Genomic DNA, 20,474 nt, shown 5'->3' with positions numbered 1-20,474 from the left:
GAATTGTGGATGCTTGCAACCCGGACGGGTCAGGACTCTGGCACCCACACCGATTTGCCGTCGTGGACGACGTTGCGTCGGCGGGCTGGCTGGACTGGACTCTCCGTCGTTGAGCTGACCAGCCGGCGCGTGGTGGTGACAACGAAGGTGCGTGCAGATGCGCCAATATCCTGACGACCGGGAGGAACAAGTTGCCTAGGCACTGTGGTGTAGGAGCTGCGGTGTAGGAAGCTGCACCTCAAGCATCACAGCGCACGCGGCCTCTCGATGCGGCGACAGACAGCAGCAGCTGGAGCGAGCCCGGCAGCCTGGGCAAGCAGGAGGTCAGATCCCCTGGCAGGGCAGAGGACGACGGGTGGGCAGCCCAGGACCCAGGATCCTGCCTATTCTGGAGTCTTGGCTCGGGCAGCCGGCACGCCTGAAGCTTGACCAGCGCGCATCCTTATTCCCGATCGGCCGCTGACACGCCAGAGGCCCATCGCACCTTCCCTCTCGTCGACAAGTTTGGCGCCCATGGGGCCCTATGACACAACACAGAGCAGTGTCTCTCCTTTCCGCTCTTGCCTTTGCCTCTCTACAAAGTACCTCTGCCCCTGCCTTTGGCTCTGCCCGCTCCCCACTCCGGCTTGGCTGGTTCTCGCGCCGTTCCTGCCCTTTGGACCGTGACTCTAAATCTGAGTCTGAATCTTGGGCGAACCTGCTTGCCTATTTTTTTTCTTTCTTACTGACTCGGAGCTCGCTTCTCTTCGCCCCGGAACGGTGCCTCTGGCCAACTGCAGAGACCTGCCCTGGTTTGAGACAGAGCATCCTTCAGTACTCCGTACTGTGCTCTGTGCAGCGCTGGACGACCCGGTGCAGCAAACAAACCTACTACTAACCTAAGTAAGGGCCCGAGGCAAGTCGGCCGCCCTTGTACCTACCAGCCTCCGTCCCCCATCATCGTCCCGCTGCCGCGCGACAACCGCCCAGCGCACAAGGAACCCCTCGGCGTGCCGGTCAAGCAGTGAGCACCGCGGCCATCAAAGCGCTGGGCCTCGTCTGTCCTTGGGTTTGCCTGCCTGGGTGTGGGCCGCAAACGACAAAAGCTTGTCCTGACCAACAGCCTCCTCCCGCTGCGCCAAACTCCCACCCCAGCCGCCACACACCCCTCCCCCCCGGTCCATGGCACCCCCCTTCTCGGCTTCGCGGCGCCGACTTATCCATTCACTCATTGCACATCCGTGCCCTTGGCTCGTCACGCTCTCGGCCATCCCCAACTTCGACGATCTCCCTTTCTTCTTCTCGAAAACTCCTCTCCCGATCTCGTTCTCGGCAACTTTATCTGTCAACAGCCGACGACACGTACGACCTCACTCCCTCTAGCACTCGGAAGCAGCAGTGAAGAGTAGCCCCGGCGACTCTGCAGACGCAACACCGCAACGGTTCTCAACGCTCTCGCGAAACGCCTCAACAGCCACTGTGTCGCGAGCGAGCGAGTCTCTCGACTTTACCAGTTCAATTGTCCCTTTGGGTACGTTACCTTGCGTGATCCGGGTTTTTTTTTACTGCTCTATATCTCCCAATTATTTATATCATGCAACGACACACAAAATCCGTGTGTCCATGAGTCTCGTGGCACTGCATAGGCATTGACCGTGGCGATGCCGCCTTGCCGCCTCCCGCTCGCTCTATTGTCATTTGAGTGCACTGGATGCGAAGGCGAGCGAGAGCCCACCTTGTCGCGAGTGCGAATCTAGGTGGCCTCGTCTCGTTGTCACCTCGCTCTCACTGCTAGCTAAGTGTCATCGCTTGAGAGGCACTCACAAGTGCATACGTCGTCGGTTCCCAAAAGGCGACTGACGCGCCTATCCTGTGGCCTTGCGATATAGCCAAGCGGCAGCGCCTGGATATGTGCGATGGAACGTTGTCCACTTTACTTTGCGAGCATGCCGTGTCGTTGCTTAGCTTGCCATTCCACATCACGGGTTGAGCTTTGCTCGTGTAGGCGCACGACGCACCCGTTTGTCATGGGCTTCACCACAATCCCTTGTCATACCAAGTCGGATCATGACGAATTTTTGAGACTAACTCGCCTACCAGCACTCTTACGAAGTTTTCGGCTGCCTCAACCGGGAAGAGGAAGCGGCCTCACTCCCGTGATTTGATCTGAGCTCGAGTTATCATCGAGCCCAGACTTGAATGACCCGGCTCGACTTCACTCACGCCGGACAAGGCTGAAGCTGTCCTGCGAAAGCAGGCGCCAACGTTCATCACGGATCTAATCAGCGCCGACAAAATGGAGACGTACCACGGTTACGTGCGGACGCCGGGCGACGCCATCAAGCTCTTTGAGGCGTGTCGTCTTGGTCTGTTGCCCCGAGTCCAACGACGTCTATCGGAGAAGGAAAGACAGTCAATCCGCTCGGGCTCCGTCTTTGTGTGGGACGAGCGGGAGGCTGGGATGCGGCGGTGGACGGACGGGAAATCGTGGAGCGCCAGCCGCGTGTCGGGCAGCTTCCTGACATACAGAGAGATGGAGGGCAAACGCGGAGGCGGATTTGGCAGCGGCAGACGAGGCGCGGGCAAGACCCCAGACTCTGGCCGCGGTAGCGACGAGGACCACGACGATGGCGAACCTGAGGGGTACCGCTACAAGGCCGACGGTCTCATGAAGCAGTCTTTCAGCATCACCACGTCGACGGGCCAGCACCTTCACCTCATCTCCTACTATTCTCGACCGCAACCCGGCCAGCCTGACCCGCCCCAACCTAGTTCCGACCCGTCTCTTCGCGGTATCGTACCTCCAAAGGGCATGTACCCTGAGTCTAGCATGGGAGAGACGAACCAAACACCTGCCCTTACGAGGGCTCCGATGCAGCAGCCGTATATGATCGCGCCACACCACCATGCCCCTCACCCGCATCACCAACAGCCTTACGCACCGCACTACGTCCAGCCAGGCTATGGATGGCCGCCGTCGCCCGCCGCGACGCCTCCTTACGGACATTACGCGCCTGCACCGTATCCACCACATGTCCACCCTCTGCCGCCACCTCACGCATCGCATCAGCCTCCGCCGCCGCCGCCTCCCTACTCCAATGGCCATTACACGCACGCTGCTCCGTGTGACCGCTCGCTGCCTCCGTTGCAGAATTCGAAGCCTGCTCTTCCGCCGTATCAAGGTCACCATTCTTCCCATGGGCCGTCACCACCCATACTGTACGACTCACCGCGGCAGAAGGACTTGCAGGCAGCGGCACAAGCAGCCGTCAGTGACCAGCACCTCAACAATGCTCCTGCGAGGGGATATGGGCCGCTTCCCGCGCTCAACGCTGTCACTAATGGTGCCCCCGCTGCCTCGCATGCTGGTATGGCTACACCTCCGACACGAAACCTGAGCGTGAGCCCGCCGCGGGCAAGTCAGGATGGCGCAGTCAACGGCCATAGGTCGAGCTTGTCGGCTTTACTACACCCAACACCGCCAAGCAGCGAGGCCGGCACCGTCAAGCCCCCCAGCAGTGGTAGCGCTAGCAGCAGCCCCCGACTGAAGAGCTTGGTTGCGGAAAAGGCTGGCGTAAGCGAGGACGCGCGGGCATTGAGAATGCTGGACCGCAAGTTTTGCATCTGAGGTGCACGAGAGTGGGAATTCTTTTTGGCGTTTCTTAGTCGATACATGACTGGGAGTCGGTGCATTAGCGGCATGTTGCCATTTGGTTTCCACATGGGTCTGGCGAACGGGTACTGGCATGGGAGAATCCATGGACGAATGCGCTGATTTCGGCATGCTTGTTGCAACCGGGCACCGTGCAGCACTTCCCCGGCATATAGAGCCGAGAATGATGAATTAGATGAATTTGCCGAGGCCTCGCCAGGTCATACTTTGCGCCGTGAGCCCGTCATGGGCATAACATCAAGGGGCTACGTATTTCTGTTTGAAGGAGCACCTCTAAACGCAAAGGTGGACCAACCACCATTTCTCTCTGCCAAGGCGGCAGTCGCCGTGTGACTGCCAGATGCATCAACCAGTGTGCAGCTTTGTAGATTGCCAAGTCCATGACGGACCAGGAGTTGATCAGGGCAATACGAGGTCACGGCAGGGACGCGGGGCAGATGGGCGATTGTTGCGTGGCAGATTGTAGAAAAGGAGCTTTGCTGGGGCTCGGTCAAACGGCGCTGGGCGCATTGGGGTGACCGTAGGAAAGCCGCGTCATTGTGGGCGTCGCCCGGCTTCGAGAGGTGGTGGACCAGATGAAGCCCGGTTCGCGGTTTCTGTACCACCACCTCGATTGAACCAAATATAGGTCTACTTGGATGACGAGGAACGTCGGCACGAAACGTGCGCTGTGTTGAAGAGACGGCGTGACCTCTCATGAAATGTGATGCTATGCTGCACAATCGCTGCGGCCGTGCTGTGTAAAGCTTCATGTGTATCCGGCATGTGGTGCAGTGCATCCAGGGGTGCAGTCTCAAAATCCACGGGCTCTGGTTGAACGCGGTAGAGATGTGAGCACTGAGAGCGTGTGCCCTGCCCTGCCATCTTGATCGGCGTGGTGAGTCTTTGGCATTGACGTCTGCATTACACGAGCGTGGGTGTTGTTTATGTGAAGCAAAGTAAAATAAGTGAGAAGTAGAGTGCGAGTGTGCTGTAGAGATGGAGCATGCTTAATGCTGAGTAACGTGAACAGGCACGCACAAAGCTGGAGACTGTGACAATGAGTCACATCCACCGCCAGCCTTGCAAGAGTGCATACAACTTGGGCACATTGGGTCCGATTGGCGTTGTGGTGTGCAGGTCACGATGTATTTCGCCGTGCAGCGAGGCTGAGAGACGGGGTGAGATCGTGACAGGTTGGCTGCCAGAGCCAAATGGCACTTGTAATCAATGGTTTATACGTGGCTTTGGCGCTATTGTATTGCAGCTGATGCTTGTGCTATTAAAGGCGCGCCAGTCGAGGCCAGATTATCTGGACGAGGTTGAAGCAGCGGAATTGTACAATGGAGTTGTTGCGGGTCGGCGCACGTCCCGGCCAGCAGGCTGAGGCCTCCAAGCTCATGCAGTACGGCGAAACTTTACGGCAAGATAATATCATGAGAGAGATACGCAGTCCAACATAAGGCGAATGCACTGGGTTAATCCGTTCGTAAAAGTTCATTCGATGGGTCGTTGCGTTGATGAGCGCACTCTGACCCCATGCGATGCGGGCCGGCCATGGGCCGTACGTACATGCAACGGAGTGAAACGCCAAGCGCATCATGGTATGAGCTCATTTATTATACACGGTGTGCGGGTTCCATCTGCATAAGTCTTGGAATCTTGGATCGTGTTTCGAGAACGGGGATCGTGAGATTGTGTCGCAGACTGTCTCTTGAGGGCCGAGCTGCGGGCAGAGAGTCTTTGCCGTACGTACCACTACCATTGCCATACATTCGCCTGAGACCATGTAGTACTAGTCTTTTGCAACGCACAGGATGAAAAGCTCCGTAACATGGAAAGGATGTGGTTGTTTTCGTCAGGGCCTGCAGATTACCCCAAGACGCGGTGGGTTTTGAAGCGATGCATCGAAGACGGGTCAAATGGTTTGTGCACCTTGTCGACGTCATGCATTCAAGGTACGTGGTCACGGCCACGAGAATATTCTTGCACCATGGGCATACATTGAAATTACGTATCCTCCGTCTTCCTTACTTTTCCAGCTACTACGTAACTAACTTGGTACGAGCAGGAGCACAGCCGGAGCCGACTTTGGACCATGGACCATGTGTGGGTCAGGCGGCCGTGCTTCTCCCACGGCAGCGCCAAGTACGCCAGGTAGTACGTAGGTAGGTAATAGATATGTAGGCTCTTTTGGGTAGGTCCATGGCATCAGCTGCCCTTGCGCGTGCACTGCCTCCATGTGCAAAGCGCGGATGGGGTCGTTCAGCCGCCCTGAGACCATGGCACACGGAAAACCCCATCTGTGCGCGATGACGGACCACGTGTGATTGCAGGCATAGCCCTGTCCGCCCAGCCTTCCAGGGCTCCCGGTTTCCGAGCCGCGGGTATACTAAGTTACTACAGTATACATACGTAGTAACTTATGATAACTTCTAATGTATCTGAGTTAAGGTTACTGGGCCCATGGCCATTGACGACGCGCGATGGTCTCTGAACGTTGTTAGTTTGTCAGGACTCTCGAGTCCCATCCGTGCAGGGAGACTCGCAAATGTTTATTGCAGAGCGGTGGACGAATGCATCCAAGCAAGTCCCCCCCGTCACGACCCGCCGACATGCAAGGGGCGTCATCATTGGGTGGCTGTAGGGGATGACGATTTCATTGATGGGTGCTCGCACGCCACATCACCTTGGAGTCGTTACACAAAGCAGGGCCATCCATCGCCTGTGTGTGTCTCCGTGTGTGTCTGCGTTGGTAAGCGGCTACGACACTCAGACCGGGCTTCAACATTCCTCCCCCCCCCCCAATCGTGCTCCGGTTGACTCGGCCCGCCGCCCTCTTTGCGTGGCCTCTGCCTTGCCGCCAAGCCGCTCTGTCCGTCGACATCGCGCGAAAGCGGGCCTCAAGGTCCGCCAAGGGACCGGTCGTTCGGCGGACGGCGTTCGCGGGCGTGCCGTAGCGTGGTGCCATGCGGCTCTCGCGCTGTCACCATCGTACCATGGAGGCGCAAAGCACGGCGGAGGTCCTCCTCCTCCGTCGTCCGGTGCTCCGTCAATGTCGATGGGTGTTGGCCGTGGGATTGTTGATTCCGCAATCAGACACCAGTCTCGCCCACTTCGACAAGTCGTCGTCGTACTAACTTGCTACGCCCAGCTGCCGTCTGGTCGCGAGAGGCCGGGGCCTTCGCCACTTGGAACCCGGCGGCTTTCTCGGGAGGCCATTGGCTGCGCGGGGCTGATTAGAATTCGAAGCCTAAGAGGGGTACTACCGGCTGTTTGGAACCGTTGTATGGCGACAGGAAAAAATTAGACTTTGGCAACCTGCCACAAGCGAGCGCCCCGCGCCAGCGCCGTTTCGTGTAAAGCTAGTCGAACTCAACACCAAGTTACGAGGCTCGTGGCCAACAGCACCCGCTACAGCCCTCTGCCTAAAGCACGGGAGGCGGCACGCTTTTCGCTCTGTCAGAGGGCCTTGGGGAAACTGTGCCCGATGGGGCTCTGGCGCGCATCATTGAGTTCCGTCCGCCGGTCGATGGCTTCGTTTTCGTTACACACGTTTGGCCGTCGTCCGGTTGGTGATCTTGGTGAGTATGTGGCGCGAGCTCTCCCCCGAGCCTCCCGTGCCGCTCGCGCGTATCCGTTTGGGGGGGGGGGGGGGCAAAGGGGACCGCAATCAGGAATAACGGAGGATCCTGTAAGTCCAAGGAGCTCCAAACAAAGGCGGACAAGCAACAGGATGAACGGCCTGGAACTCGGCGATGGGCTCATGTTCAGCTTGGGAGGGTATCGGAAGGTGCCGGGACATGGATAGGGCGGCCCGCTGGGTTTTAGGCAGGTCCTCTGCCTCCTCAGCTGCCGTGGGCAGAACCCTGAGCTTGGCATGTCTCCTCGAAAAGGGTCCGTTCCCGTGGTCAAGGTTTTTGGCACCCCGTATCGCGGCAGGCCGGATTCGATCCGCCGGCGTACGCGCCCATCTCCGGGTCAGTGCTCTGCGAGAAGAGCTTGAACTGTTCCGGACAGCTGAAAAGTTAGCGACCTTTGGCTTCCCGCACCTCGATGGGGTCAAGCTTATGACAGGAGAGGGGGGGCAATGGAAGGACTAGACGGCTGGCGGCCGAGGTGCCGGTTCTCTGGGAGTTGATGAGTATATCTATGAGCTTTCCCGACCCTTGGCCCGACGTGCCCATTGCTCATAACGTTGTGTTGAGCGCTTCCCCCCCCTCCCCTATCCGACCGACGCAAGTCCAATCATATCCAGCCGTGAGCTCTCCGGCAGCAAGTATCAACACCGCAAACTCAACGATCAAGATGGGCGAGAAGAAGACTAGGACCCTCCTGGACCGCAAGAACCGGTTCAACAAGGATGGACGAGACCACGTGATGCCGAGTGCCTACAGGAACCTCGCCGTTGTCATCATCGGCGAGTTCTGCGGCACCTTCATGTTCCTCTTGCTGTCCTTCATTGGCACGCAGGCGGCCGTGAACAACAACGACCCGAGCAACCCTGATGCGGTGCTGGCGCCGTTCAGCCTCATGTACATTGCCGCTTCCTTCGGCGCCGCCATCACCGTCAATGTCTGGATCTTCTACCGTGTCACCGGCGGCATGTTCAACCCTGCTGTAAGTTTTACAACCACCTAGAAGGGGGGGTTTACGAGCAACGAATGACCTGGGGGCGTCGGCTGACTGGTTACTGTTCAGGTCACTCTGGGTCTCGTCCTCGTTGGTGCCGTCAAGCCCCTCCGCGGCCTCCTCATCTTCCCCACGCAGATTGTGGCCGGCATCGCCGCCGCGGCCGTCACGGACGCGCTGCTGCCGGGCCCGCTGGGCGTCGCCAACAAGCTCAACAACAACACGAGCATCTCGAGGGGTCTCTTCATCGAGATGTTCCTAACGGCGCAGCTGGTGCTCACCGTCTACTTCCTCGCCGTGGAGAAGCACCGCTCGACGTACCTGGCGCCCATCGGCATCGGCATCGCCATCTTCATCGCCCACATCTGCGGCACCAACTTCACCGGCACCGGCATCAACCCGGCCCGCTCCTTCGGCCCGGCCGTCGTCACCAGCTTCACCGGCTACCAGTGGATCTACTGGCTGGGACCCTTCTTGGGTGCGCTGCTCGCCTTTGTCCTCTATACGCTGCTCAAGTGGCTCGACTACCGCACCGCCAACCCGGGGCAGGACGACACGGGCGACTTGGAGCAGGGCGGGCACCAGCATCACCACGTGAACGGCGCCGAGGAGAAGCGACACACCATCAACAGCGACGTTGGCACCTCGAGCGACCAGTACACGCTCAACAACCCGCACTCGCCCCCCAACACGGCACGCGACAGCTCTGCCCTCGGCGACGGAATCCACGGGCCCATGAGTCCCGCTCTGCCTGTGAGCCCGACGCACGCGACTCACGGCGAGCTGCGCTCGACCGCCCAGGTGTAAAGCAGTGTCGGTTGTCTGTCGGAGTGGCAGTCGTGCCCTCCCAAGGACAAAGCCGCAGAACTTCAACGGCGGATTGACGAACATCCAGACGCTTGTCGTCTTGGGTTGACTAACTACAGATGGGGTTGGATTAGAGTCGGCATAGCCTGCCTTATCGTATGCAGAAAAGCGGCGTGTGACTCCCCCAGATGGAACAGGCATTCGGGTTGCCCCCCAAAACACCAAGTAATTATAGCATGTATAGGATAGGATAGGATACTACCTTAAAACCTCCTTAATGAACAGTAATGTTGCCTCCGTCTTCGAACAGGGCCCTCAGATGTTACCCATTGTGTCTGATGTGGACTCTGTACCCCGCAATCGAGCGTGGATCCGATATTTCCAGGATCCCCTGCCCTGTCATCGGTGGTTTTGGCTGGACATTTCCGCATTGGGTGGACGGGCGATGGCGGGACCGCTCCCGTAGCGTCGTTCATGTGGCTTCGCAACCACCACACGCGACTCCGGCTGCTCTCCCGACTGATAAGACGGCCAAGTGCTTCATTTCAACATGAGAACCAGTTCCCCGGATTGCGGGGAAATGCAAGGGATACCTTGCCAGCAAGATGGGTGAGGACCGCGGCCAAACCGAGAAATACGAGATGGGTTTGTAGCTTATGATATATACACGCTGCAGTGTCTAGTTAGGGGTCACCGTCATACACACATGTAGTAACAGCGTAGACTGTCTCAGTCAGAACTACCTTGCCTCCAGTCCCTTGACGCAGCTCACTCCTATACCGAGATTGAGCACCTCTCATCGCATAGCCATGAAGGCGCACGAAGAGAAGACGATGGCCGGCTCCGATGCCGCAGACATCGGCAAGGAAGCCACCCAGGCAGACAGCGTCGGGCACGGCACCGTCACCTCGGAGAGCGACGATGTCGTCGTCGTCGCCCAGGCGGCGGCGGGCCAGCTCAAGCGCCGCCTGGGCAACCGCCAGATCCAGCTCATCGCCATCGGCGGCTCCATCGGCACGGCCACCTTCGTCAGCATCGGCACGGGCCTGCTCCACGCCGGGCCGGGCGGCCTGCTGCTGGCGTACGCGCTGCACTCGGCCATGGTGTCCATGATCAACAACTGCATGGCGGAGATGGCCGTCCTCATGCCCGTCAGCGGTGCCTTTATCCGCATGGCCGGCCATTGGGTCGACCCGGCGTTTGGGTTCCTCGCCGGGTGGAACTTTTTCCTCTACGAAGCCATCAACATCCCATTCGAGGTCTCGGCCATCAACGTCGTGCTGTCGTTCTGGCGGGATGATATCCCCGCGGCGGCGGTGGTGGCAGTATGCACGGCTCTGTATTTGTACGTCGTCCCTGAGACCAAATCGTAGTGTGGGCACCAGGGGGATATGGCGGCTCGTGGGGTTTTGACTTTGGGCTGACACCTGTGCCAGCGGCATCAACGTCTTCGCCGTCAAGTGGTACGGCGAGGGCGAGTTCTGGCTTGCCACTGGCAAGGTCGTCCTCATTCTCATCGTGTTTAGCTTCACCTTTATCACCATGGTCGGCGGGAACCCCCATCACGACGCCTACGGGTTCCGGTACTGGAGGAACCCCGGGGCGTTTGCCGAGCATATTGCCAGTGGCGACCTTGGCCGCTTCGAGGGCTTTCTTACGGCGCTGTGGAACGCCACATTTACCATCGTGGGCCCCGAGTACGTGTCCATGCTGGCCGGCGAGACGAAGCTGCCGCGCCGGTACCTCAAGAACGCCTTCAAGACGACCTACTTTCGGTTTACCTTCTTCTTCGTGGGTAGCGCCCTGTGTGTCGGTATCGTGATTCCGTACAATGACCCGACCTTTGTGTCTATCCTCAACGACCCCAACGGCAACTCTGGGTCTGCGACCGCATCGCCGTACATCATCGCCATGCAAAATATGGGGATCAGCGTTTTGCCACACATCATAACGGCGCTGCTAATCACGAGCATCTTCTCCTGCGGCAACGCCTTTACGTTCTACGCGACGCGCAGTCTCTACGGCCTGGCGCTCGAATCGCAGGCACCCGCCTTCCTCCGCCGATGCACCCCGTCCGGCGTGCCCATCTACTGCCTGGCCGTGACCATGATCTTCCCCTGCCTCGCATTTCTCAACGTGTCGGGGAGCACCGCGCGCGTCTTGTCGTGGTTCATCAACCTGGTCACCACCTCGGGCGTGCTCAACTACGCCATCATTGCGACGACGTACATCTTTTTCTACCGTGCGACCCGCGCGCAGGGCGTCGACCGCTCCACGCTGCCGTACTACGGCTACGGCCAGCCGTACTGCGCGTGGGTCGCGCTGGTGTACATGGCGCTGATCGTCTTCGTCAACGGCTACGCCGTGTTTCTCCCGGGCCACTGGGACGTCAAGGACTTTTTCACGCACTACACCATGGTACTGGTCAGTCCTGTGCTCTTTGTGGGATGGAAGCTCGTTCACCGGACGCGTCTTGTGCGCCCGTCCGAGGCGGACTTGGTGTGGGAAAGGCCGGCGATTGATGCGTACGAACGAGAGAATGAGGAAGACGATTTGGGCTTCTGGAGGGAGGTGCTGCGGATGGTTAGACCCGGCAGGGCCAAGTCTACTGAGTAAGTGCGGTTCGTGGAAGTGGGTTCATGCACCATAGAGTGATTTCATATCTGCTTTACATAACGATATACACATTGACTTCTACCATCTGCGTCTACTATTCAGAACGCTACTCATTACTTGGATACGTGAAATGGTCGAGGGAACCAAACTCCTCCTTGATGGTCCGCGGACTCGTAAACCGCCTCAACACGTCCGGGCTGCCCGCTTTGTCGTTGGTGCCGCTCGCCCGAGCACCACCAAACGTCTGCTGGCCGATGAGGGCCGCCGTGGTCTTGCAGTCTGTCACCAAAGGTTAGCCCGCGCTTCCAGTTTCCCGTTATTTGACTTACTGATGTAAAAGTTTCCAGACGAGTAGCGGAGAGCATCTTCTGCTTCTCTGATGGCCTTGCGATCCGTGGCAAAGACGGCGCCCGTAAGCGCGAGCCCGCCGCCGTTCTCGTCCACGCTCCTTAGCATCGAGCTCCAATCCTCATCCTTGTACACGTATATTGCAAGCACGGGGCCGAAGATCTCTTGGTTGAAGAGCTCGTGGTCCGGAGACTGCGCTTGGTAAACGGTGGGGTTCACGTAGTAGCCGACCGAACCGTCGTACGTGCCGCCGGCCAGCAGCTTCAGTGACGGGTCCTTGTTGGCAGCGTCAATAATAGACGTGATCTTGTCGAAAGAGTTCTTGTGGATCACGGGCCCCATGAACGACTCAAAGTCCTTTACCGGGCTTCCGATGGTAATCTTTTCGACACCAGCCTTGAGGCCCGAGATGAACTCTTGGGCGCGAGACTGTGGCACGTATACCCGCGACGTCGCTGAGCACTTTTGTCCCTGGTATTCAAAGGCGCCGCGAATGGTATGGTTCACGGCGCTAGAGATGTCGGCGGACGGATGCAGCAGATGGAAATTCTTGCCGCTCGTCTCGCCGACGACGCGGGGGAACTCGCGGTACGTCTTGTCCCCGATGCCCTGTCCGATCCTGGCGTATATGGACCGGAACACGTCTGAAGAGCCGATGAAGTTGAGGCCTGCAAAGTCGCGGTGCGCGAGGACCTCGTCCGTGACTTCGACGGCGTCACCCGGGACGAACTGAATCACGTCCTGGGGCAGCCCCGCCTCGAGAAGGATCTTGTAGACGAGCGCGCTTGCGTGAATGTTGTACTGGGAGGGCTTCCACAGCACGACATTGCCCATGAGAGCGGGTGCCGAGACGAGGCTGCCGCCCAGGGCCGTGAAATTGAACGGCGAGACGGCGTAGACGAATCCCTCGAGAGGACGGTACTCGGTGCGTCTGGACTCAGGTCAGGTCAACGTGGCATCGAGCGAGCACACCTGGCGCGCCCATTGAAACGGGGAAAAGAAGAAACGTCAACTCACGTCCAGATACCGTCCGATCCGCGCGTCGGCTGCCTCCCCAGGATGTCGGCGGCGTAGTTGCAGTGCAGCCTGAAAAAGTCGGCCAGCTCGGCGGCGGCGTCGATCTCCGCCTGCCACACGTTCTTGCCCTGGCCGAGCATCGTCGCGGCGACGAGCTCGTACCGGTACTTGCCGGCGACGAGCTCCGCGGCGCGGAGGAAGACGGCGGCGCGGTCCACGAACGGCGTGTCCTCCCAGCCGCGCTTGGCCGCGAGCGCGGCGGCGATGGCGTCGGCGACCTGCGCGCGCGAGGCGAGCGGGTAGTTCGTGAAGACCGTGCCGTGTTCCGCGGGGAGCACCTGGTCGAGGGAGTGAGGCGCCTCTTGGGCGCGCCCGCTGAAGTGAACCTGGCTCTTGAGCGGGAGGGAGGCGCGCATGCGGGCGAGCGCCTCCTCGACCTTTTTGCGCTCGGGAGAGCCGCGACGGTAGTCAAGCTGCCAAAGCGTATCAAAGATCAGCGAGTGCTGCCCGGCCACACGGATCAGAAACACCCACGTTGGGCTCATTGCGCTCGTCGGGGAGACGGAACGGCGCCGTTGTCTTGGTCCGCAGCTGCAGGCATGCTTGGAGTCCGTGCCGGCCGGTGACGGACACGCGTGCGCTGCGTGAGATTCGCGACGCGGCGAGCTTGGAGATTGACATTGCGAGTTCCTGTCTAGCCCAGATCAGTGACTTGGCAGTTGTTATTTTCGGGGGAGTAGCAGGGTTGAGCTCTCTGGCATTACGCCTTCGACCGTGCACGTCAATAGAAATATGGCAGTCCCGGGGCACTTACACGGTGCCGAACCCGGGGCGGCGTAGACCCACACCGGCTCCGGTCCCGATTCGCCCCACACACCGTCGGGAGCCCGCCCGATGCCCCTGTTAACGAGTTTGCTGCAACTTGCTCTGCATCTCTCTTTGTCACGCCCGCACTTCGTATGGGCGGGTAGTCGGGCCACCAGCCGCACGCCCGTTGGCTGCGCTGCATCTGCGTCTGCATCTGCAACCCAGCCGACGACGCCGATGTCGCCAGGGTCACGTTGCCCGCACGCACGACGATCGTGTTGTGCGCGCGCGCATCAGGCTGAATATCAAGTCAAGGCACGCCCGCCAAGGGGGCCTCATCACGCCCCCCCCCCCCCATCCTGCCTGTAGACATCAAATGGCTCGCTGGCTATCACTTGCCCTCCATCCATCGACGACCCAGGTCCGACAAAGTCTTTCGAGATGAACGTTTCCAAGTCAGATGCCGTCATCATCGTGGGCGGGGGAGCCTTTGGCCTGTCCACCGCGCTGCACCTCTCGCGAGCCGGCTTCGACAACGTCACCGTCCTGGAAAAGGACACGCAGATCCCGCCGCGCTCGTCGGCGGGAAACGACCTCAACAAGATTGTGCGCGCCGAATACGAAGATCCGTTTTACACGGATCTGACGATTGTGCGTTGAGCCCATTGACGCCACCCCCGCAAATGTTACTTCTCGTAGTACTTACTCACACCAATCGCCCTGAAACGTGCAGAAAGCCATCGCCGCATGGAAAACCTCCCTGTTCGCCCCTCACTTCCATCAGACTGGCTTCCTGCACTGCGTGTCTGGGGCTGCACCAGACAAAGCCAGGGACACACTGGACCGCTTCCAGGAGTCTGCCGAGTGCAACTCCGCCATGCGGTCGCACGTCGTCCGCCTCGACAGCAAGGCCGCCATCGCGGAGCATGTCTGGCAGCTGCAGGACGGCGCGCTGCCGGGCTGGCGCGGATACCTCAACCGCTTCGGCGGGTACGCGCACTCGGCCGATGCGCTCGTCGCGGTGCATCGCGAGGCGGCGTGCCGCGGCGTGCGCTTCTTCCTGGGACCGGACGGCGACGTCGCCGACATTTTGTACGGGGACGGCCCGACGGGGAGAGTCGCTGTCGGAGTGCGCACCGCCAGCGGGCGCGTGCACAAGGCGCGGCTGGTCGTCGTCGCGGCCGGCGCGTCGGTGGCGAGGCTCATACCGGAGCTGGCGCCCCGCGTGGTGGCCAAGGCGTGGTCCGTCGCGCACGTCCAGCTCACCGACGGCGAGGCGTCCGCGTTGCGCGGGATGCCCGTAACGTATGCGCGTGACCTGGGCTTCTTCTTCGAACCGGACCCCAAGACCAAGATGCTCAAGTTCTGCCCGATGGGCGCTGGCTACGTCAACACCGACAAGGCGAACGGCGTGTCGCTCCCGCCGCGCTCGTTGGAGGAGAGCGGGTTCATGCCGGCGGACGACGAGGCCAATGTGCATATGCTGATAGAGCAGACGTTTCCGTGGCTCAGGGACCGGCCACTCGTCAACAAGGCGATGTGTTGGATCGCGGACACGAGCGACTCGGACTACACCATCGACTACGTTCCCAAGACGGGCTCGTCCGTTATTGTCATGACTGGGGACTCTGGCCACGGGTTCAAGATGTTTCCCATTGTCGGCTCGTGGGTCATGGATCTGCTTGAGGCAGGGGGTGAGCAGCCCGTTGCGCAGTGGAGGTGGAAGAATGCGGTGCGTGATGGCGACAGCGGGGACTGGGGAGCCAGTGTCAGCTGGCGTCTCGGCGAGACGAGAGAGTTTCGCGATGTGCAGCCGTCCCGGCCGAAGCTGTAGAGCGCAACAGCGTGATCAACATGACGATTTCCACATCTCCTAACATTAACATTAAAATATACAAGAATGAGCCCCAACGTTGATCAGATACCGTGTTCAACCATCGCTTGCGACACCCACTGCGTGTGCCCGCTGTCAATAGAGTTCACCATGTCCATGATCTGCGCCGCTGACAGCTCCGTGCCAAAGTAATTCTCATCAAATAGACTGCCCCCGGGGAATGGGGTCGGAGGCATAGTAAGAGGGGGATGTAGCTCGCCTGGGGCTGCTTCAGAATGCGCGATTGATGACGGTTCGGCGTGATTCGGGGGCGGGTTGCTGACGTTCCTTGCAGGGCTGGAATCAATGCTGTCGAGCATCCCGCCCAGACGCTCTAGTTCCGACTGCTCAGCCTGCGCAATTAAGTTGCCACTTCTCGATAGCTCGTCGTAAACCATGTGCGCCTTGTGGCGCCATTGGGCCCAGCTCGCGGCCGAGTCAGGGTACAGCGTCGGAGCCACCAGTATATTGGTGGTTGAGATGAAGAGGGCCTCCAGATCAAAGGACAAGAACGTCTCTGTTCACGGTTAGGACACAAACCTCTAAGCAAGCCATGACCGACTCACCCAGTAGACCCTGGTGTTGTAGGCATTCCAGAATGGACACCACGTGTTGCGACGAGTCGAGACACATCTGCAGCACGCTTCGGACAGTCGATGACGTGTTCAGAAGATCAAGGCACGAGCCGAGGGACTCGAGACGGATCTGGAAGAAGCAAAACAGGAGCGGCCGCGTAGCCAGCACGATGCACTGCACGATTAGCCCCTGAATCTGGCGCCCAGGTGCGTTTAGACTTAGCCGTACCTGATTATATAGAAGGTGTAGATGGGCCGAGAGCCTCGAGATGCCGCTCTCGTCATTGTCAAGTAGCAGGGGAAAGCGCTCATGCAGCTCGTCCGTGAGCCCGGCTAGGCCCGCCAGTGCGTCCTTTGTGCGCATCAAAAAATTGTTGTCTAACCGCCCGTCTGGCCTGTAGACTGCTGCACACGGAGTCAGTACGCCAGTGACACAGCGGGGGGGTTGCGGGTGAGGCGCACCTCGGTCGATGCTCGCGATAAAGTGTGACAACTTGGTCCGCATAATGAACGCCACGGTGCGAAACGGGTCGCCTTGAAATGTGGGCAGCTGAGTGTGGACATCCTCGTCGCGAACAGACTGCGGGAGCCCCATCAAGGACGTCATCTCACGGTCAAGGACGTAGACGGTCCACCAAACCTTGCGATATCTCTGGACTATAGCTTCGCCCAGTTGCTCTATGGGCACGTCTGTATGCAAGCCTTGACTCATGGCCATGCGCACTGCCTGCCCAATCTGCAAGGTGTCAGCAACATGCATCGGACAAAATCAAGAAATGGAACTTGCATAATTGTATGCCGAGCTCCGGTAGTCGATACAATGAAGATAGAGGCCGACGCAACAAAGAATCTCAATAGCCTGGACGGGGTCTCTCCATAGAACCGTCATGTTTGGCAGGGAATGCAGGGCGTTGACGAAGAAGCCCACTCCGGGCGGACGACTCCCATGCCTAGGCTTCGTGGCAAAGGCCTTTCCGAAGGCGAGGATGAGTTGGAAGTGAACCAGCCACAGGTCCCGCGCCGGACACCTCTGCATGGAGTCGGCATAATGGTCACGCAGATGGCCCATAAAGACATCCTCGTCGAACAGGTGGAACACCTGGCCGCAGTGGAAGCGCACCGTGTTGACTAGATGGGTGGCGTAATCGATGGTGGGAAGAGCAGCGGCCGACGTGGCCGCGCGGTCGCTCTGCCAGCCGAGGTCGTAGGTCTCGCCGTCGAAGAGCAGCGCCGTGGGCGGAATGGGCCGCTTGTGGACGTGCTCGTACGTCACGCTGAGGAGGCGGCGAGTGAAGGACCAGTTGGACGACGTGCCGAGATAGTCTGAGCCCTGTGAGCCGGGCGGTCCGCAGCCAGCGAGCCTACAGGTGGCATACTTACAAATACGTCCGCTCTCAGACGTCATGAATGCCGACGGCCCAGACGAAAAGGGGTTGACAAGGGAGCTCACGTCGGACTCGAGCGAGCCGTGCTGCGACGTGTCGCCGACGGATGCGACCTGCACCTCCTGCCCCAGGCCATCGGCGACATCTAGTCGTGTGACGACGCTAGTTTCGACTGTGGCATCAGCCTCCTGGCTCTGAACACGGGGCGCGGAGTTCTCTGCGTCCGCATATAGGCGCTGTCCGCCATTCTGCTCGAGATTGGCGATCCTCTCCTGCAGAGACGTGAGATATCTGGCGAGTAAGGTCAACACGCATCACCGCACCCGTAGATACCACGGTTTCAGTACCCTTTCGTGACGAGAATCTTCTGATCCTGGTCGTCAAAATCGCACGACAGCTTGCGCCTGCTGCATGCGGCACAGGGGTGGGCGCCGCTGCACTTGATCTTTTGGCGACGACAGCGGGCGCATCTAGGCAGCGAGAAAGGGAGAAAAGGTAAGCGAACAACGCTATTACACAAGCGGACAAGAGCGAGCAGCAACAGAGAAGGGGAACTCACGCGTTAGAGGATCTCTTGGTGATTCTGCTGGATATAACGGCGTGTAGGTCCGGCGCGGCGGCTACGGGCGACATTTGGCAGCGACGGGTGGGAGCGGGCGAAGCAGGGTCAATGTATTCGAACGATGTGGCCGAGGAGGGCAGAACAGGAGGGCACGGAGGCGATCATGGGCGGCACGCGGCACCGACGTTCGGGAATAGGCCTGCCCTCAACTGCCTCTCTCTCTCACATTGTCAACGTTGTAGGGTTCAGCTAGAGGCTGGGTTGGAGTTTGGGCTCGCTGATGGGTTGTTTGGTGGTCGGAGTCGGACGGAGCTGGACCCCGCACCAGCATTGGGAAGGCGCGCCCGCCACAGGCGGCTCTACCCCAAATCATACAAACCCCACAGATTGCCGTATCTCCGATCCCGGATCAGGCACTGCCAATAAAGTCTAACACTGAGGGTTGCGGCCGTGGAACGGTTGGGGTTCTTGCTGCCAAATGCGAGTCGGGGCAGCTATAGGGTGATGGTGTAGTTGATATGTAGACCAACCGCTGGGGATTTTAGGCTGAAGATTGCATAGATAGGTAAGTACACAGTCTTGGCAAGACCGGGTGCCACTGAGACTGATTGATAAGAGACTAAGATGAAGACGAATCGACCCCTACAAGGGCATCTCGATCATGTGGTGGCATACAACCTCTGAGCACCCAATCACTAATGCCTTTTCGGCACAAGGGGTCACTCTGTCACTTCAACGAGGTTGTTGATTCGTCGGTCACAAACACATCTTCCAGGACAACATTGCAGATTTCCAAGTAGATCAATCATGGTTCTACTGTCTATACCCAGTCATCACCAATCAAGATCTCGGCCTACGACGACGCCGCCGCGGCCTCCCGTTGCAGCCGCTCCTCAATCTCCGCCGCCGCGGCCATGCCCTCCCTGACAGCCTTCCTGCCCGCCTCGGGTGCCTCCTCGTACGGGTGCCGCGGCCGTAGCTTCGTCTCTGCATCGTCAATGCCCGCCAGCCTAGCCGAGTAGCACGCCACAGCGTATTTTGTCGTCGCGATGCCGCTCTTGCATGGGCTCTCCGCCAGCGCCGCGACCTGCTGCAGCTTCATGGCCTCTTTGGTCCTGCCCTCCTTGTACAACCGGTAGATTTCCGCCGTGAGCCTCGGAAAGACGTTGGCAAAGGCCGCGATGCACCCCGCACTGCCGGCCGCGAGCCCGCCGATGAGAAAGTCGGACTGGCCGCCGTAGGTGGAAAACTCGTCGGGGCCGTGCGTGGCGGCCAGGCGGGTGATCTTGCCGACGGAGCCGCACGTCAGCTTGACGCCGACGACGTTGGAGACGATGGCGCCCTCTGCCGGGCTCGCCGCGGCGCTCTGGCGGACAATGGCGGAGATGGTCTCGGAGTCGAGGTCGACGCCGTTGCAAACGCCGGGGAAGTTGTACACGACGACGGGCAGGGGCGCGCGGGCGGCGACCTCTGCGAAGAAGCGCTTCACGACGCCCATGGTGGTGGCCTTGCCGAAGTAGGCGGGGGGCAGAACGAGCAGGTAGTTGGCGCCGGCGCGGGCGGCGTCGTGGGCGAGCTCGAGCGTCTGGCGGGTGGAGTGGGCGCCGACGCCGGCCATGATGGGGAACGAGGGGCCGGCGGCGGCGCGGGCGGCGGCGATGAGCTGGGCGCGCTCCTCACGGGTCAGGAGGAAGGCCTCCGAGTTGGTGCCCATGACGACGAGGCCCGCGAGCCCGGAGCGCGACAGGTGAGCGAAGTAGCGCCTCTGTGCGTCCAGGTCGAGTTCGTCATCGGGGGTGAAGAAGGTGACGGCCGGGCACCAGACGCCGGCCGGCGGGACGTGGGGGAAGGGAGCTGCTGCTTCGCCCATTGCAGTGGTGGTGGTGACGTTGACGATGTGAGGGCTGCGGTTCTGACGCACGGATGGTTTGGTGTTGGGCAGCAGCCGGACGCAGAGCACAGGGTCGGGTCCCGGAGACTCGGAGTTGGGCAACGGGTGAGCTATAATAAGCAGCGCGCCGAAGTGAGGAGGGGGGAGGGGAATGGGGGAACAGGCGCGAGCCCAGTTGATGCGCCGAGCGAGCGAGCTCGTAGGTTACGGCGAAGGCCAAGAAAGGGAAAGCGAAAACAAAAATCTGACAAGGCGCAGGAGGTGCATCCGGTCTGCGGAAGAGGAAGCGAAACAAGGTGGGTGCGCGCGGCGGGCAGCACCAACTTGCAT

The 20,474-nt window shown here is 59.9% G+C and overlaps 7 protein-coding genes across 8 annotated transcripts; 4 read left to right on the top strand and 3 right to left on the bottom strand.

Moving 5' to 3' along the window:
• The first annotated feature begins 572 nt into the window (after positions 1 to 572).
• On the top strand, positions 573 to 4,254 carry PTH2 (Gluconate transport-inducing protein). Its single transcript, XM_047985310.1, has 2 exons — positions 573 to 1,510; positions 2,080 to 4,254. Exon 2 carries the CDS (start codon positions 2,276 to 2,278, stop codon positions 3,605 to 3,607), a length of 1,332 nt encoding a protein of 443 aa, XP_047841287.1. The 5' UTR covers positions 573 to 1,510; positions 2,080 to 2,275; the 3' UTR covers positions 3,608 to 4,254.
• Positions 4,255 to 6,816: 2,562 nt separating this feature from the next.
• AQY1 (Aquaporin-1) lies at positions 6,817 to 9,369 on the top strand. The gene is made up of 2 exons (XM_047985309.1): positions 6,817 to 8,251; positions 8,333 to 9,369. Exons 1-2 carry the CDS (start codon positions 7,772 to 7,774, stop codon positions 9,068 to 9,070), a joined length of 1,218 nt encoding a protein of 405 aa, XP_047841286.1. The 5' UTR covers positions 6,817 to 7,771; the 3' UTR covers positions 9,071 to 9,369.
• Positions 9,370 to 9,879: 510 nt separating this feature from the next.
• On the top strand, positions 9,880 to 11,686 carry JDV02_004122 (uncharacterized protein; the record flags this gene model as incomplete). The annotated part of the gene is made up of 2 exons (XM_047985308.1): positions 9,880 to 10,415; positions 10,507 to 11,686. The coding sequence occupies 2 exons, from the start codon at positions 9,880 to 9,882 to the stop codon at positions 11,684 to 11,686; spliced, it is 1,716 nt and encodes a 571-aa protein (XP_047841285.1).
• A 106-nt stretch (positions 11,687 to 11,792) lies between these two features.
• Positions 11,793 to 13,732, bottom strand: JDV02_004121 (L-glutamate gamma-semialdehyde dehydrogenase; the record flags this gene model as incomplete). Its single annotated transcript, XM_047985307.1, has 4 exons — positions 11,793 to 11,965; positions 12,016 to 12,965; positions 13,052 to 13,524; positions 13,586 to 13,732. The coding sequence occupies 4 exons, from the start codon at positions 13,730 to 13,732 to the stop codon at positions 11,793 to 11,795; spliced, it is 1,743 nt and encodes a 580-aa protein (XP_047841284.1).
• Positions 13,733 to 14,130: 398 nt separating this feature from the next.
• JDV02_004120 (uncharacterized protein) lies at positions 14,131 to 15,768 on the top strand. Its single transcript, XM_047985306.1, has 2 exons — positions 14,131 to 14,509; positions 14,592 to 15,768. The coding sequence occupies exons 1-2, from the start codon at positions 14,300 to 14,302 to the stop codon at positions 15,690 to 15,692; spliced, it is 1,311 nt and encodes a 436-aa protein (XP_047841283.1). The 5' UTR covers positions 14,131 to 14,299; the 3' UTR covers positions 15,693 to 15,768.
• On the bottom strand, positions 15,671 to 18,723 carry JDV02_004119 (uncharacterized protein). Of its 2 annotated transcripts, XM_047985304.1 has the most exons (8): positions 18,251 to 18,723; positions 18,039 to 18,161; positions 17,687 to 17,963; positions 17,094 to 17,629; positions 16,769 to 17,042; positions 16,536 to 16,711; positions 16,298 to 16,481; positions 15,671 to 16,248 (listed from the first exon to the last, which is right to left on the bottom strand). In XM_047985304.1, the coding sequence occupies exons 3-8, from the start codon at positions 17,709 to 17,711 to the stop codon at positions 15,776 to 15,778; spliced, it is 1,668 nt and encodes a 555-aa protein (XP_047841281.1). In that variant the 5' UTR covers positions 17,712 to 17,963; positions 18,039 to 18,161; positions 18,251 to 18,723; the 3' UTR covers positions 15,671 to 15,775. The 2 variants fall into 2 exon arrangements, with proteins under 2 accessions (XP_047841281.1, XP_047841282.1); XM_047985305.1 differs by having other exon boundaries at positions 16,298 to 16,711; positions 17,687 to 17,982.
• A 306-nt stretch (positions 18,724 to 19,029) lies between these two features.
• On the bottom strand, positions 19,030 to 20,473 carry JDV02_004118 (4-hydroxy-2-oxoglutarate aldolase). Its single transcript, XM_047985303.1, has one exon. It carries the CDS (start codon positions 20,121 to 20,123, stop codon positions 19,107 to 19,109), a length of 1,017 nt encoding a protein of 338 aa, XP_047841280.1. The 5' UTR covers positions 20,124 to 20,473; the 3' UTR covers positions 19,030 to 19,106.
• Between the last annotated feature and the right edge of the window lies 1 nt (position 20,474).

This window comes from Purpureocillium takamizusanense, chromosome 3 (assembly GCF_022605165.1).
Source record: "Purpureocillium takamizusanense chromosome 3, complete sequence".
Taxonomy (NCBI): Eukaryota; Fungi; Ascomycota; class Sordariomycetes; order Hypocreales; family Ophiocordycipitaceae; genus Purpureocillium; species Purpureocillium takamizusanense.
This window is presented reverse-complemented; position numbering and strand designations above follow the sequence as displayed.